General features: G+C 39.2%; 1 protein-coding gene across 2 annotated transcripts in view; it reads right to left on the minus strand.

The window, feature by feature from the left end:
* Positions 1–1211: 1211 nt before the first annotated feature.
* Positions 1212–13752, minus strand: part of Cnot6 (CCR4-NOT transcription complex subunit 6) — a 38080-nt gene continuing 25539 nt past the window's right edge. For both annotated transcript variants that reach the window (XM_042688811.1, XM_042688810.1), the window contains exons 10-13: positions 13517–13747; positions 7424–7626; positions 2420–5431; positions 1212–2193 (exon numbers count right to left, since the gene is read on the minus strand). In XM_042688811.1, coding sequence (XP_042544745.1) covers positions 5219–5431; positions 7424–7626; positions 13517–13747 — 647 coding nt within the window. In that variant the 3' untranslated portion in view covers positions 1212–2193; positions 2420–5218. The remainder of the gene's footprint in view (positions 2194–2419; positions 5432–7423; positions 7627–13516; positions 13748–13752) is intronic.

The following is a 13752-nucleotide window of genomic DNA, read 5'->3' on the forward strand; positions in this document are numbered from 1 at the left end:
AAAAATCTCAGTACAAATTTCTTTGATACCTTAAGCCTGAAAATACTATGCTAAATATATTTTCATTTAATGTTCTGCAAAGACCACTAAAGAGAATTTATAAAGTGACTTGGCACACATAATCGCACACTTGGCTCTTTATGACAATGACATGGAAAAACATGAGCCTGGTCATAAAGGTACATCAGATTCTGTGCACATACTCATCTTAATAACTCGACATCACAACCTCTGTCTCCCAACTTGAAATGATTTCTCCCCAACCTCTACATAAAATTTACAAATGTAGTAACCGATTTGGCCCTCTTCCTGCCCCCAGGTGTGGGTGTGTGTGTGTGTGTGTGTGAGAGAGAGAGAGAGAGAGAGAGAGAGAGAGACAGAGAGAGAGAGAGAGAGAATAACCAGTCTTTCTGGCTGGCTAGCTCAGGCAGGCCTGGGACTCACTATTCTTCTGCTGTATCCTCCTTAAGAGATCAGGGGTATAAGTACTGTCTGGGTGAGAAGCCATTTCTAAAAGGCAATTTTTTTTTTCCTTAAAAAACCAAAAATCAACTGTAAGCTCACATCTGAGGCTCTGGAAAGTGACTTTTTTTTTTTTGGTCCATCTGGGCGCTGTCCCTCAGCTCTTCAGCTCAAGGCTAGCGCCCTACCGCTTGAGTCGCAATGCCACTTCTGGCTTTTTTCTGCTTATGTGGTGCTGAGGAATCGAACCCAGGGCCTCAGGCATGTAAGGCAAGCACTCTACCACTGAGCCACCTTCCCAGCCCAAGTGACACATTCTTGAAGTTTATATTTGTAAGAAAATACATTTGGCTTATAAGGTAGTTCATCAATTAGTATAAGCTTAACACAGTGTTTGCTACTGTACTTAAGAACATTTATTTAAAATAGGTCAACTTCCTTCAAAACCATGGAAGACACATGAGCCCATTCTTGTATTATGAGGTACCCACTATATACAACAAAAAGACCACTGGACGCCTAGATACTAAATCCAACTTTGGCAATGAGTGTTATACTGAATAACGTGGCCATGAAAGGGAAACGTGTTCTTATCATTCCACCACCCCAGGGCCCTGTCCCCATCCACCCTTCCCTTTGCAAAGGTGAATTACAACCCTGGTCCAGATGACGCAGATGGGCGCTGTCAATTAACACTGAGTTTTCTCAAGTCTCAGGATTACAGCTGTACAAATTACACTGTTAAAATATTTGAAACAGATATTGAATTTATTGGTTGGCTATGAGTAGGAAAATACATCGGTAAGGAAAAGAGACCCTGCATATAAATATAATACTAGCTAATTACAATTTGACCAGAAGGTTCCACTGAAAAGAACAGTAAAAGCGCTTGTTACCACCAGTTCACGTGGTAGAAACTTGGGTTTCCATTACCCTTATCCACGAGCTGCCTAGGCAAATTGACATTCTTTGAGCTTGGTGCAGATAGTGTGCTGGGTTTCGTTAGGAAAGGTAAAGAGTCAGTCCAGTGCACTGCACGATACAATATACTGTGAATAAAGACTAGATATCTATTTTACACATCACATCAGCATACTGGTTTTTAAATTTTATGTAACCAGAAAGAAGAGCAAAGTGAACATCCTAAAACACTGTTTATGGTGGGGGGGGGATGGGGGGACACAACTTTCCTTACGATATAGCATTCTCTGAATTGCCTGCAACATCTGTACTGGATAGTATGATTGACCAGTTACACCACCACACCACTGCCAACTGTCTGCCTAGGTTCACTTTTGTCTTTCCTTATACAACATGACAACCAAACCTTGAAAGTCACAATGGAAACTAATTCTCTATACTTAAACAGTAAAAAAGTGGAACTCTTAAAGCTTGAGTGTTATGTTGAAAAAGTAAATCAGAAGAGGTTTGAAACAGAAATGCATTCTACCCAAGGTAATAATGATGTCGTTAGGTTTCAAAGTGCTAACACAAACTAAGTTTTCCTGGTTGTTACCAAATCAAAAACAAAAAAAGCACATTTCTTGGAGATGTTCTTTGCCTATCTTCTGGGACTATTAAAATTGCAATAAACAATTTAATTTTACAAGTTCAGTAAAATCATGCCATATATTTTGATTTTGATGAGCATTATTTAAATTCTCAAAGCATAAATAATCACCACAAATATGGCAAAGTGTTCTTCAAAAGATTTACAAAGAAACTGAATGACTCCAAATTCTTTTTGTTTTTTGTTTTTGGGTCCGGTCGTGGGGCCTGAACTCTGGGCCTGGGCGCTGACCCTCAGCTCTTCAGCTCAAGGCTAGCACTCTACCACTTGAGCCACAGTGCCATTTCCGGCTTTTTTTCCTGCTTATGTGGTGCTGAGGAATCGAACCCAGGGCCTCATGCATGCAAGGCAAGCGCTCTACCACTGAGTCACCTTCCCAGCCCCGACTCCAAATTCTTATATCCAAAACAGAAAGCATATTCCAAATTTCCTGGGAATCATTCCTAAGATGGATTTATCCAGTAAGAACACATCAGAGAAAAACATTACATCATATATTGTTCACAGAATTTCCAAAAAATAATCTACATGGAGAACAGACTAGTTTTTTATTGCATTTTAGGAAGTATAAGATTATTGGGTATTATTCAAGGACACAGAAGATATTTAAAACATAAAACCTTGCTTTCAAAAGTAGCATTCAATTTTGGTGTGACTGACCATTCTTTATACATCCAAGTATTTTATTTCTAAATCAACATTCTCGGTTCAATTTACCTAAATAAGGTGAAGAAGCTGTTCAAACTGACCCACAGAATGTCTGGAAGAATCAAGAACAAGTATTTTTCAAGACATAACAGGCTATTATATCTTAATATGCTGCCTCCAAATTCAAATATATATAGACAGTAACAAATACAGATGAAAACGTCTTGTGTAAAGCTCAAACCTTTAGCATCTAACAAGTGCACTCTAGTTCCAGCATCTATGCAAGAGTATGTCTTCCACCAACAAATACAAACGAGTAAGTGCTTCTCCCCCCCCTCCCCTTCCCCCAAGCTCTCTGGACCTGCGCCTCCACAATGCAGGCCATAGGAAAAGCGGCTTCCTCAGTCTCATCAGTCCAACCAGCCCCCAGCTCCCCTGGCTGGAAATCGTCATGATGCACGCACATTACCAACACAGTGTTTAGGAAAAACGAGTAAACATACCTTTAATTCACACATTACCAAAAAAATAAGACAAAAGACCATAAGAATTTATGCACTGGTTCTACATCAGCAATACCAGCTTTCCAATGTACTGATTATAAACTGGATGTGTTTGGTGTCAGCACAACTTAAATACAAAGCACAAAAACAATTTTAAGGAAAAACAAAAACGAAACAAACAACAAAAACCCACCATTACAACAAAGTCTAAAAAAAAAAAATTAAAGGGAAAAATCAAGTCTCAGACAGACTGAAGATCAAAACCTTTTGAGAATTTCTTGAAAAGAAAAAAAATCATTTATTTAAACAGTATGTCATTTTATTTTCTCTAAAAACAGAATAAGCACATTAAGTGCTGAACATTTTCCATAAAATTTTAAGTCATTATCCAAAATGACTCCTCCTCTGTATAAAAACTGTTAATAACATTCAACAATTTTTCTTCTTAATGCTTATATGGTGTCCTTTTGCTCCCCTGCCTGCAGTTGAAACAAAAGCAGTTAGTCCAAACTCCCTTTGAATTCATTTGATTTGGGAGAATCAATGAATGAAAACAGAAGATACACACGTTAAGTTTGCAAAGTTAAAGCTGACTTTACATCTCTAATCTATTAATGGCACTATGGGCAAAATACAGGGTATGACATAACTTTTATCTTGGTTGACATACTAAAATGACTTAGTCACGTTAAAAATGATCTGAAGAATTGCTTTAAGGACCTATTTTGAAAATGCAATTATTTATACTGCTTCATAAATGGAAAATTACTTTAAAAAAAAGGAATGATTTAAAAAACGTGAGAACAAGGAATATACAGACAACCGAGTAGAACTCACATGATAGTAGTACTCTGGTGACAAACAGCACTGTGCAGAGACACCTAGAAGCAGTGCGTGGGTCTCATGGCCCACCCTATGTACACGCTCCAAAATGTGATATGCAATGCTTCACAATGGGAAAAAAGCCATAGCTCATACAAAAGCATTTTCATAAAATTCTCACAAATGTTTTTAAAAAATATAAAAGAAGATGCACAGATTTTCTCTGCATGCACAGGCAGTGCTCGGTGAGAACAAAGTTAGGCAGGCACAGTGGAGATAGGACAGGAAGTGTCTCAACAAGGAGTTAAGCTGGACCAAGCAGCTGTAATTTTATAACTTAAAAAAGTTAGACTTAAAAATATCAGAATGTACATATATTAACTATCATGTTCAGTCCTTAAATGCCTACAGATCATTCATTGTTCAGCTTATCTGTCCTAGTAGATAGTTTTCATAAAAATTCATGAATTCATGAGTTTTAAGTTGCCTCTGGCCCAAGAAAATGTCCTAAGGTCTAAGCAGACTTAGATTTAAAGAGCAATGTTCTCCATTTAAAAATAAAGTAGTACAAAAGGGCTAACATAACCCTAACAGTGCAAATCATTGCAGAGAAAGTCTGTTGCAACTCTTTTACAAGCTGGCCTTCAGAACACAGGAAACAGGTTTAAAAAAAATTAGCCTTAATTTACAATACAATTGTTTTCAAATCTGATTTTTTAGTACAAAATTTCATAAATCAGGTCTCTGCGGATCATATACAATCATAAAGGCTAAATTCAAATTCTATATTTTACAAACAAGTCTGAAAAAGGAGGGAGTAAAGTCTGGGAGAATGGTCTCTGGGTGTTACTACTGGCCTCAAAAAAAGTAGTGCTACAGATTTCTGTGCAAAGAGAATATGCTGTTCAAACATTTTCCTATTTCAAGGCATGAAAATATTATATTAGATAGAAGAAACAGGAAAATTACTTGTAACAAATTAAAAATAGGTGCAAACACACCAATCCCTGTCTAGCAGTATATAAAGCATATTGGGCTCAGAATTTGTCTGTTGCTAGCACCTGGCTTCTTATGATACCCTTATACCAAATAATCAGACTGAAAATTCAAATCATCATTACAAAAAATCCCCAGTGGCCATACCTCACTCCCTTATATTCAGGTTTTCACGAGCTTGCAAGTAAAACTGAGGTTGTCCTCTGAAGGTACTTGACTACCTCCTGCCAGGAAGATGAATGCCATTAACTTGGGGCAGGAAAGGCAGTAAGAGCTCCAATTGTGCAAAAAGTGAGAAGTGGTCGGAGGGGATGAGTGGATGTGGGCAGCCGGTGATGTTATTCTCAACTAGCCAATGGTGGTCCAGAGGTCCCAAGATGGCTAAAGTGTTTAGCTGAGGTTTAGAATAAAAGATGTAGTCAATTATACCCTGAAAAACAAGAATTGAAAAAAAAAAAGAAAAAAGTCCAGTAAGAACATTGAAACACTGAGTGTTTTCAAGACATCCTTACAATCAATCATGTTTGGTAAATAAGGTAATTTATTGGGGCTCTTTCCTGCCCCAGGACTTGTACATAAACTCTCTCCTATTTGGCCTCTTGTTAGCTCCTTCTCAATCTTGAAATCTTAGGTCGAATCATTTTCCAAACATCATTCTAAAACCTATCATCACTACTTATTGTCTCCAACTACTGATGTTCATCTTTTGCCTAATAGCCACGCCACGGTGTTAAGTATATATTCATCTGTGATTGAACCTGCAGAGTTTTGAGGTGAATGTTCTCTAAATGTCCACATGTTAAAGGCTTGGTGTCCCCAAGGTGATGCTTTTGGGAAGTGCTGTGGGCTTGAATGAGGTTTGGTCTTTGTTGACTTTGGTCACTGAAACCATACCCCTAGCCTGCTCTCCTTTTCCTCTGCTTTTGCACTGGCTTCTGCCAAAATGTGCTGCCTCATCAGAGAAGCCCAAAGTCACAGGGACACTCAATCATGAACTAGAACCACAACTAATGCAGGTTAAACAAACCTTTTCCTTTTGTAAGTTAATGATCTCAGATACATTGTTATAATAACAGGAAGCTGTCTAGCACAAGATGTGATTTTTCGCTTTGAACTATAGCTGTAGCACCCCTGATGACATCCAGCACTTGCAAATCCGCTGGTTTTGTGCCTTCTCTACTTGGCCAAAGGCCCTGAAGCATAGCCACACAGAAACAAGAGAGAATATAGTTTCACACTCTCCCATTCTTTGTTATCACCATTGATTCAATCAGTCTAAGAATCTAAAGGAATCTAAAGGCCTCTTAGAGACAGAGGCCATAATTTCTACGTTCTGAAATGCAGGAAACCTTGAGACTACCAAAGCTCATTTACATTCCAACAATCTAAATGGAATTCTTTTCTTCAACAATCACCTATATGAAAAACGAGGAAAGTAACCAAGAGAAGTTTCTAGATTGTATGCTACTAACTACATAAGACACATATGAATGCATTTTTTTGAACAGTAGGAATGGTTAATGCCAATCATATTTTGGCACTCACTCCAAGGTATACAGTTTCAGTTATGAGTCGAAGAATGCCTCACCTCGCCTAATACCAAACTAGATAGATACTGCAGTATTTCATTATGCACCTGTGTTAGTGATAGTGTACAAGACACAATTGGCCCCCAAAGGCAAATGCTAACTTAGGAATTGATTTACTGCCATTATTTCATCTGACTTCTTTTTCTGGAAAACATTTCAATAGGCTACCTAGAAAGTAAGGACATGAAATCAATCATATGGACCTTCACATAAAAGCACAAAGAATATTGCTGTCCATAAATTTCATTATGCACCCACATTTTAAAGGCTTACTGGTGTGCAATCCTTTGGTATAATTAATATACACTTAAAAAAGAGTAACAGGAGAAGAGTTCAAGTGTCTGCAGGAGGGTGAATGGAGAGAGTGAGGGAAGGTAAATATTATCCAACTATTTTATGTGAATGTATGAAAATAAAACAATGAAAGGTGACATTGTTTTAAGAAAGGGGGAGACAGAGATTGCTAGAGAAGGTGAGGTGGGTGGAGTACTCTGGTTTTTTTTTTTTTTTGGGGGGGGGGGGGAGGGGGTTGGGTCCAGTCCTGGGGCCTGAACTCTGGGCCTGGGCGCTGTCCCTCAGCTCTTCAGCTCAAGGCTAGAGCTCTACCACTTGAGCCGGCTTTTTTCTTTTTGCTTATGTGGTGCTGAGGAATCGAACCCAGGGCCTCATGCATGCAAGGCAAGCGCTCTACCACTGAGCCACCCTCCCAGCCCCATGGGTGGAGTACTCTGTATGCATGTATGACAATGTCACAATGAACCCCCCTGTACAGCTAGTGTATATGAATTTTTAAAAACGGAGATATTTACAAGTCTACAAATTTCAAGGCATACCTTGAAATCAAATGTGTAATTCGTGTAAGGCATCAGACCACTCTCATAGGCACTCTTTAACTTGAAACCGTGAGTGATTCTTCCATTGGTCATTCCATTCTTCCCATTGCAGCTGAAGTTTGTAAGACTTTCATTATATCTCAGTTCCTTAAAATCTTTATGATTTGTTTCTACTCCACCAGTGCTCAAATATTCTACAACACCTAAAATGAAGTGGAATGAATTCTATCATTGTCAAGTATAATATACAGCAAGAAAAATGTAATTTTAAAAAATCATGGGATAGTAGTTTAAAAACCTAAACATATTATTTCCTAAAATGTTCTGGTTTACTTAAATTTGCCAGAATTTGTCCAAATTATTTTTTTCAGGTGCCAGTCCTAGGGTTTTAACTCAAGGCTAGGCATTGTCCTTGAGCTCTTTTGCTCAAAGCTCGGGTGCTCTTCCACTTGAGCCACAGACCCACTGCAGGCTTTTTTGGTGCCTAATTAGAGATAAGCCTCTCACTGACTTTTCTGCCCAGGCTGGCTTCGAACTGCGGTCCTCAGATCTCAGCCTCCTGGGCCACTAGGATTACAGGCATGAGTGACTGGAACCCGGCAAAGAGGCTTAGTTCAGGTGGTAGAGTGCCTACCAATGAGTGTAAAGCATCAGCAAATTTGAGCCCCAGCCTCCAATGAAAAATAAAAAGGCTGTCTTCCTATACACTGATAACGCACAGGAAGAGAGGGAGCAACCCCATTCACAATAACCTCCCAAAAAATAAAATATTTAGGAATTAACCTAACCAAAGATATAAAAGAACTATTTAATGAGAACTATAAAAAGTTAAAGAAAGAAATTGCAGAAGACACTAGGAAATGGAAAGACCTCCCATGCTCCTGGATAGGCCGACTTAATATAGTAAAGATGGTGATACTTCCAAAACTAATATACAAATTCAATGCAATTCCTATTAAAATCCCAATGACGTACATCACTGAAATACAGAAAACAGTCCAAAAATTTATATGGAACAACAAAAGACCTAGAATAGCCAAAACAATTCTAGGGGATAAAGACAATATGGGAGGGCTATCCATGCCGAACTTCAAACTCTACTACAGAGCTATAATCACAAAGACAGCATGGTACTGGCACAAAAACAGACCCGAAGACCAATGGAACAGAATAGAAGATCCAGATATAAATCCACAGGCCTACAGCCAGCTGATATTCGACAAAGGAGCCAAAGACATACAATGGAAGAAACACAGCCTCTTCAACCGCTGGTGCTGGGAAAACTGGGCAGCCACATGCAGAAAACTAAAAGTGGACCCCAGCCTATCACCATGCACCAACATCAACTCAAAATGGATTAAAGACCTTAACATTAAACCTGAATCTCTGAAACTACTACAGGACAGAGTAGGAGAGACACTTGAACTAATAGGCACAGGAAGGAACTTCCTGAACAGAGTCCCAGGGTCACAAAAAGTTGGAGAGAGACTCGACAAATGGGACTACCTTAAAATAAAAAGCTTCTGCACAGCTAAATCTATCGCAACTAAGCTAGGAAGACAACCAACTAATTGGGAAAAAATATTTACCAGCAATATATCAGACAAGGGGTTAACATCCTGTATATACAGGGAACTCAAGAAACTAATCCCTCCCAAACCTAACAAACCAATTACTAAATGGGCAAGGGAACTAAAGAGGGACTTCTCAAATGAAGAAATAAAAATGGCAAAGAAACACATGAGGAAATGTTCATCATCCCTGGTGGTGAAGGAAATGCAAATAAAGACAACCCTGAGATACCACCTTACCCCAGTCAGAATGTCCCACATCCACAAATCAGCCAACGACAAATGCTGGAGGGGATGTGGAGAAAGAGGAACCCTATTACACTGCTGGTGGGAATGTATACTTATACAACCACTTTGGAAAGCAGTCTGGAGGGTCCTTAGAAAGCTAAAGATTGACCTCCCTTACGACCCAGTCATACCACTTCTAGGCATCTACCCTGAACAACAGGAACCAATATACAAGGACACGTGCACCTCCATGTTTATTGCAGCACTGTTCGCAATAGCTAGGATATGGAAACAACCTAGGTGCCCCACCACAGATGAATGGATCCAAAAATTGTGGTATCTATACACAATGGAATATTATGCAGCCATTAGAAATGACAAAATAATGGCATTTGCAGGGAAATGGATGGAGCTAGAAGGAATCATGTTGAGCGAGGTAAGCCAAGAACGAAGAGACAAACGGTACATGGTCTCCCTGATAAGTGGATGCTAAATCCAAAAGGTTAGGTGATACGACAAAACAAACAGGACTTAAGAAACAAAGAACTCCCGCTCATCTGGTTGAACCACTACTAAATATCCCCATGCTGTTGATCACAAATATGGTATATAACATGTGAACACTGTTATATATTACAGACTGTGGTAGACAATTTGCTCCAGGGAAGTTAGAATGAACTTGTGACTTTGAAATTATGTAATCATTTAAATCACAATCAAAAAAAAAAAAAAGAACCTCGGGGAAGGGAGGGAGGGAGGGGATGGTAGGGGGAAAACAATGGAGGGGGTAACAATGTTCAAGAGGAAGTGTACTCATAACCTCACTCATGTAACTGTAACCCTCTGTATAGTAGCTTTACAATAAAAAAAAAAATATCAAAACAATAAAAGAAAAAAGAAAAAGAAAAAGGCTGGGAATGTGGCTCAGTGGTAGAGTGCTTGCCTAGCATGCATGAAGCCCTGGGTTCAACTCCTCAGTACCACATAAACAGAAAAAGCTGGAAGTGGTGCTGTGGCTCAAATGGTAGAGTGCTAGCCTTGAGCAAAAAGAATATCAGGGACAGTGTCCAAGCCGAGAGTTCAAGCTCCCTGTCTGGCAAAAAGAAAAAAGAAAAAGACACAGCCCAACAAATCCATTTTTACAGTTACAATACACTGAATATTTTACCTTTTATTCATTTACATAAACAGATATGTCTTCCCAATTACCATTCTCCAATGTCTATCTAACACAATTGGGCTTAAGTATATTTGCTAAACTGGTCCTTTTGTTTTTAAAATCAGCTTTGCAACTTTGAAAAATGACTTAAACCACATCCGAGATTTCTGCTTATGCTACAAAAATTCTTAAAGGGTATGTAATCTTTATCTTGTTTTTTGTTTTTTTTTTTTTTGGGGGGGTGGTCCGGTCGTGGGGCCTGAACTCTGGGCCTAGGCGCTGTCCCTCAGCCTTTCAGCTCAAGGTTAGCGCTCTACCACCTGAGCCACAGCGCCACTTCCGGCTTTTTTCTTTTTGCTTATGTGGTGCTGAGGAACTGAACCCAGGGCTTCAGGCATGTAAGGCAAGCGCTCCACCACTGAGCCACCTTCCCAGCCCCTATCTTGGGATTTTGTAAATTTATATTGTCAACCGTGGAAGAGACCAGTTAGTGGCAAAGCAACTTCACCTTCCCTGAACATTTATTTCTCAATTTCCTACACATAAAATGAGCTCTGCAAACACATGATAATTTGTATTGCACTAGCTAGCATGACTGAACATTTTCCTAGATTTGCTACTAAAATATGGTACTTTGTAGCTAGTCATACTGTACTGAGAAACTACCAGAGAACTCTCACCTGCCTCAGAGGCAGCAATACCCAGACAGCCTAACAAAATTATAGCTCTCCAATACTTTCATTTTCCTTGAAAACAAAGATTGTAATTGTTTCTTAATGGCCATTATCTACTGCAAAGGCTATAATGTACTATCAAATTTATCTAATGTGTATATGTGTGCATTCATGCCTACAAGCAAATCTGAAAGTATTGTTTGTAAGAAAGGAGATCAATCACAAAAAAAGAACAAATCTAATTTGTTATTATAAGAACTACAGTTTGTTGCTTGTATTACTTATGGAAAACTAAGACTAGACTTGCTCTTTTTGATCTACCTGAGGTGGAAAGTCATCAAAAGGAACAAAATATGAGAATCTATAATATACAGTTGATCAACAAAAGTAGGATTATATTACCAAATGAAATCCCAAATGAGCACTGGTTTTTTCCTTTTTGAAGACAGAGTTTAGTACACCCCCAACTGGAAATTGTATTCTTCCTACTTTAGCCTCCCATGATTATGGGATTATGATTATAAGCCCACACTCTGTAATCAGCTCCCAAAGAAACTATCTAAATAACTATTTTGGAGTTTGGTTATCCATGACTTCAGGCAAGGAAAAAACTGTATGAAGTAGTGCATGCTTATAAATCTCAGCCCTTGGGATTTAACGTATAGTTCTATCTGTTCTTTATATGTTCATACTTCAAGTTAATGAGCTGAAGCTGGATGTGATAGGATGTGTCTATAGTCAGGAGGTCATGGGGGATAATAACTTGAGTCCAAGAATGTGAGATCAGCTCTTTGAACATAGAAAGAGCCCATTTTAAAACTAAAAGTTCAAGTTGACTACAATTTTTTTTCTTGGGGGTAGGGGGAAGGGAGAGACCTAAAGTGCTTTAGGCCAGGCACCAGTGACTCACAACTGAGGCTGAGATCTGACAATTGAGGTTCAAAGCCAACCTGAGCAAAGTCACTCTATAAGACTCTTTATCTCCAATTAACCACAAAAAGTGGAGCTGTGGTAGAACACTAACCTTGAGCAAAAAAGCACAGGAATAGTGCCCATGACCTATGCTCACACACACACACACACACACACACACACACACACACACACACACACAAGGTACTTTGGTACTTAGCTTTGGGGATATTTACACACATATAATGCATTTGTATGTATGTACACAATGATCTTGGGAACAGGCCAACGCATAAATATGAAGTTCACTTATGCTTCATTTATACCTTATAAATCTAGCCTGAAAGTAACTATATAGACAATTGTTTTTTTTGTTTTTTTGGTGTTTTTTTTGCCAGAACTAGGGCTTGAACTCAGAGCTTCCAGTTCTCCCGTGGCTTATTTGTTCAGAGCTGATGCTTTACTACTTCAGTCACACTTCCAGTTGACTTTATAAAATTTTAAATTTTAAATAATTTTGGGCATCAAACAGGTTTCATGGTACTGAATTATTTACCTTTTTTTTTTTTTTGGGTCCGGTCGTGGGCATGAACTCTGGGCCTGAGTGCTGTCCCTCAGCTCTTCAGCTCAAGGCTAGCACTCTACCACTTGAGCCACAGCTCCACTTCCAGCTTTTTTTTTCTGCTTATGTGTTGCTGAGGAATCGAACCCAGTGCCTCCTGCATGCAAGGCAAGCGCTCTACCACTGAGCCACCTTCCCAGCCCACTGAATTATTTACTTTTGACATCATGACAATGTTGAAAGTTTAGGACACTGGAGCAGATTGGTTTAGGGATGTCCAATATTACATGTGATTACCAGAAGATTAATGTCCAACCACCTTAAGTTTCCATAATACCACTTCATTTTCTTTCTTTCTTCCTTTTTTTTTTGTCCATTGTGGGGTTTGAATCCTGGGTCTGGGGACTGTCCCTAAGCTCTTCAGCTCAAGGTTAGTGCTATACCACTTTGAGCCACAGATCCATTTCCGGTTTTCTAGTGGTTAATTGGGAAGAAGAGTCTCAAGACTTTCCTGCCCGGGCCTGCTTTGAACTGCAATCCTCAGATTTCAGCCTCCTGAACAGCTAGGATTACAGGCATGAACCACTGGCACCAGTTTACCACTTCATTTTCAAAAGTCTCCCTACCTACCAAAAATATTTCAAATACACATGAATATTACAAACTGAATTTTTTAAACTAAATTTGAAGTGAACAGGTAAAAAAAAAATATAGTATTAAACTAGGTGCTGATTCTGCCGGGTGCCGGTGTCTCATGCCTGTAATCCTAGCTACTCAGGAGGTTGAGATCTGAGAATCACGGTTCAAAGCCAGCCCGGGCAGAAAAGTCCGAGAGACTCTTATCTCCAATAAACCACTAGAAAACCGGAAGTGGCGGTGTGGCTCAAGCGGTAGAGCGCTCCCCTTGAGCTGAAGAGCGTTTAAGTCCCATGACCGACAAAAAAAAAAGGGGGGGGGGGGAGGCTGATTCTATATAATCTTTCTTACCAGAATCTGGCAAAGAATTCAGATCTGCACATAAGACAAGTGGAATGGTTCCAAATTCTCCCAACACACTGGATTTGAGACTTCGCGAGGCTTTATCAATAATGTTCTTCACTTCTGAGAGGAACATCATAGTTTGTACCAACTTCACATCAGAGTATTCAGGGTCCCAATGCATATGAGCATTAGCCACAAGAATAAGTTGTTTTTCTGTTCCAAGATGTGGTTTGCCAGCTATA

Source organism: Dipodomys spectabilis, unplaced genomic scaffold, assembly GCF_019054845.1.
Source record: "Dipodomys spectabilis isolate Male_0828 unplaced genomic scaffold, ASM1905484v1 ptg000119l, whole genome shotgun sequence".
Lineage (NCBI taxonomy): Eukaryota > Metazoa > Chordata > Mammalia > Rodentia > Heteromyidae > Dipodomys > Dipodomys spectabilis.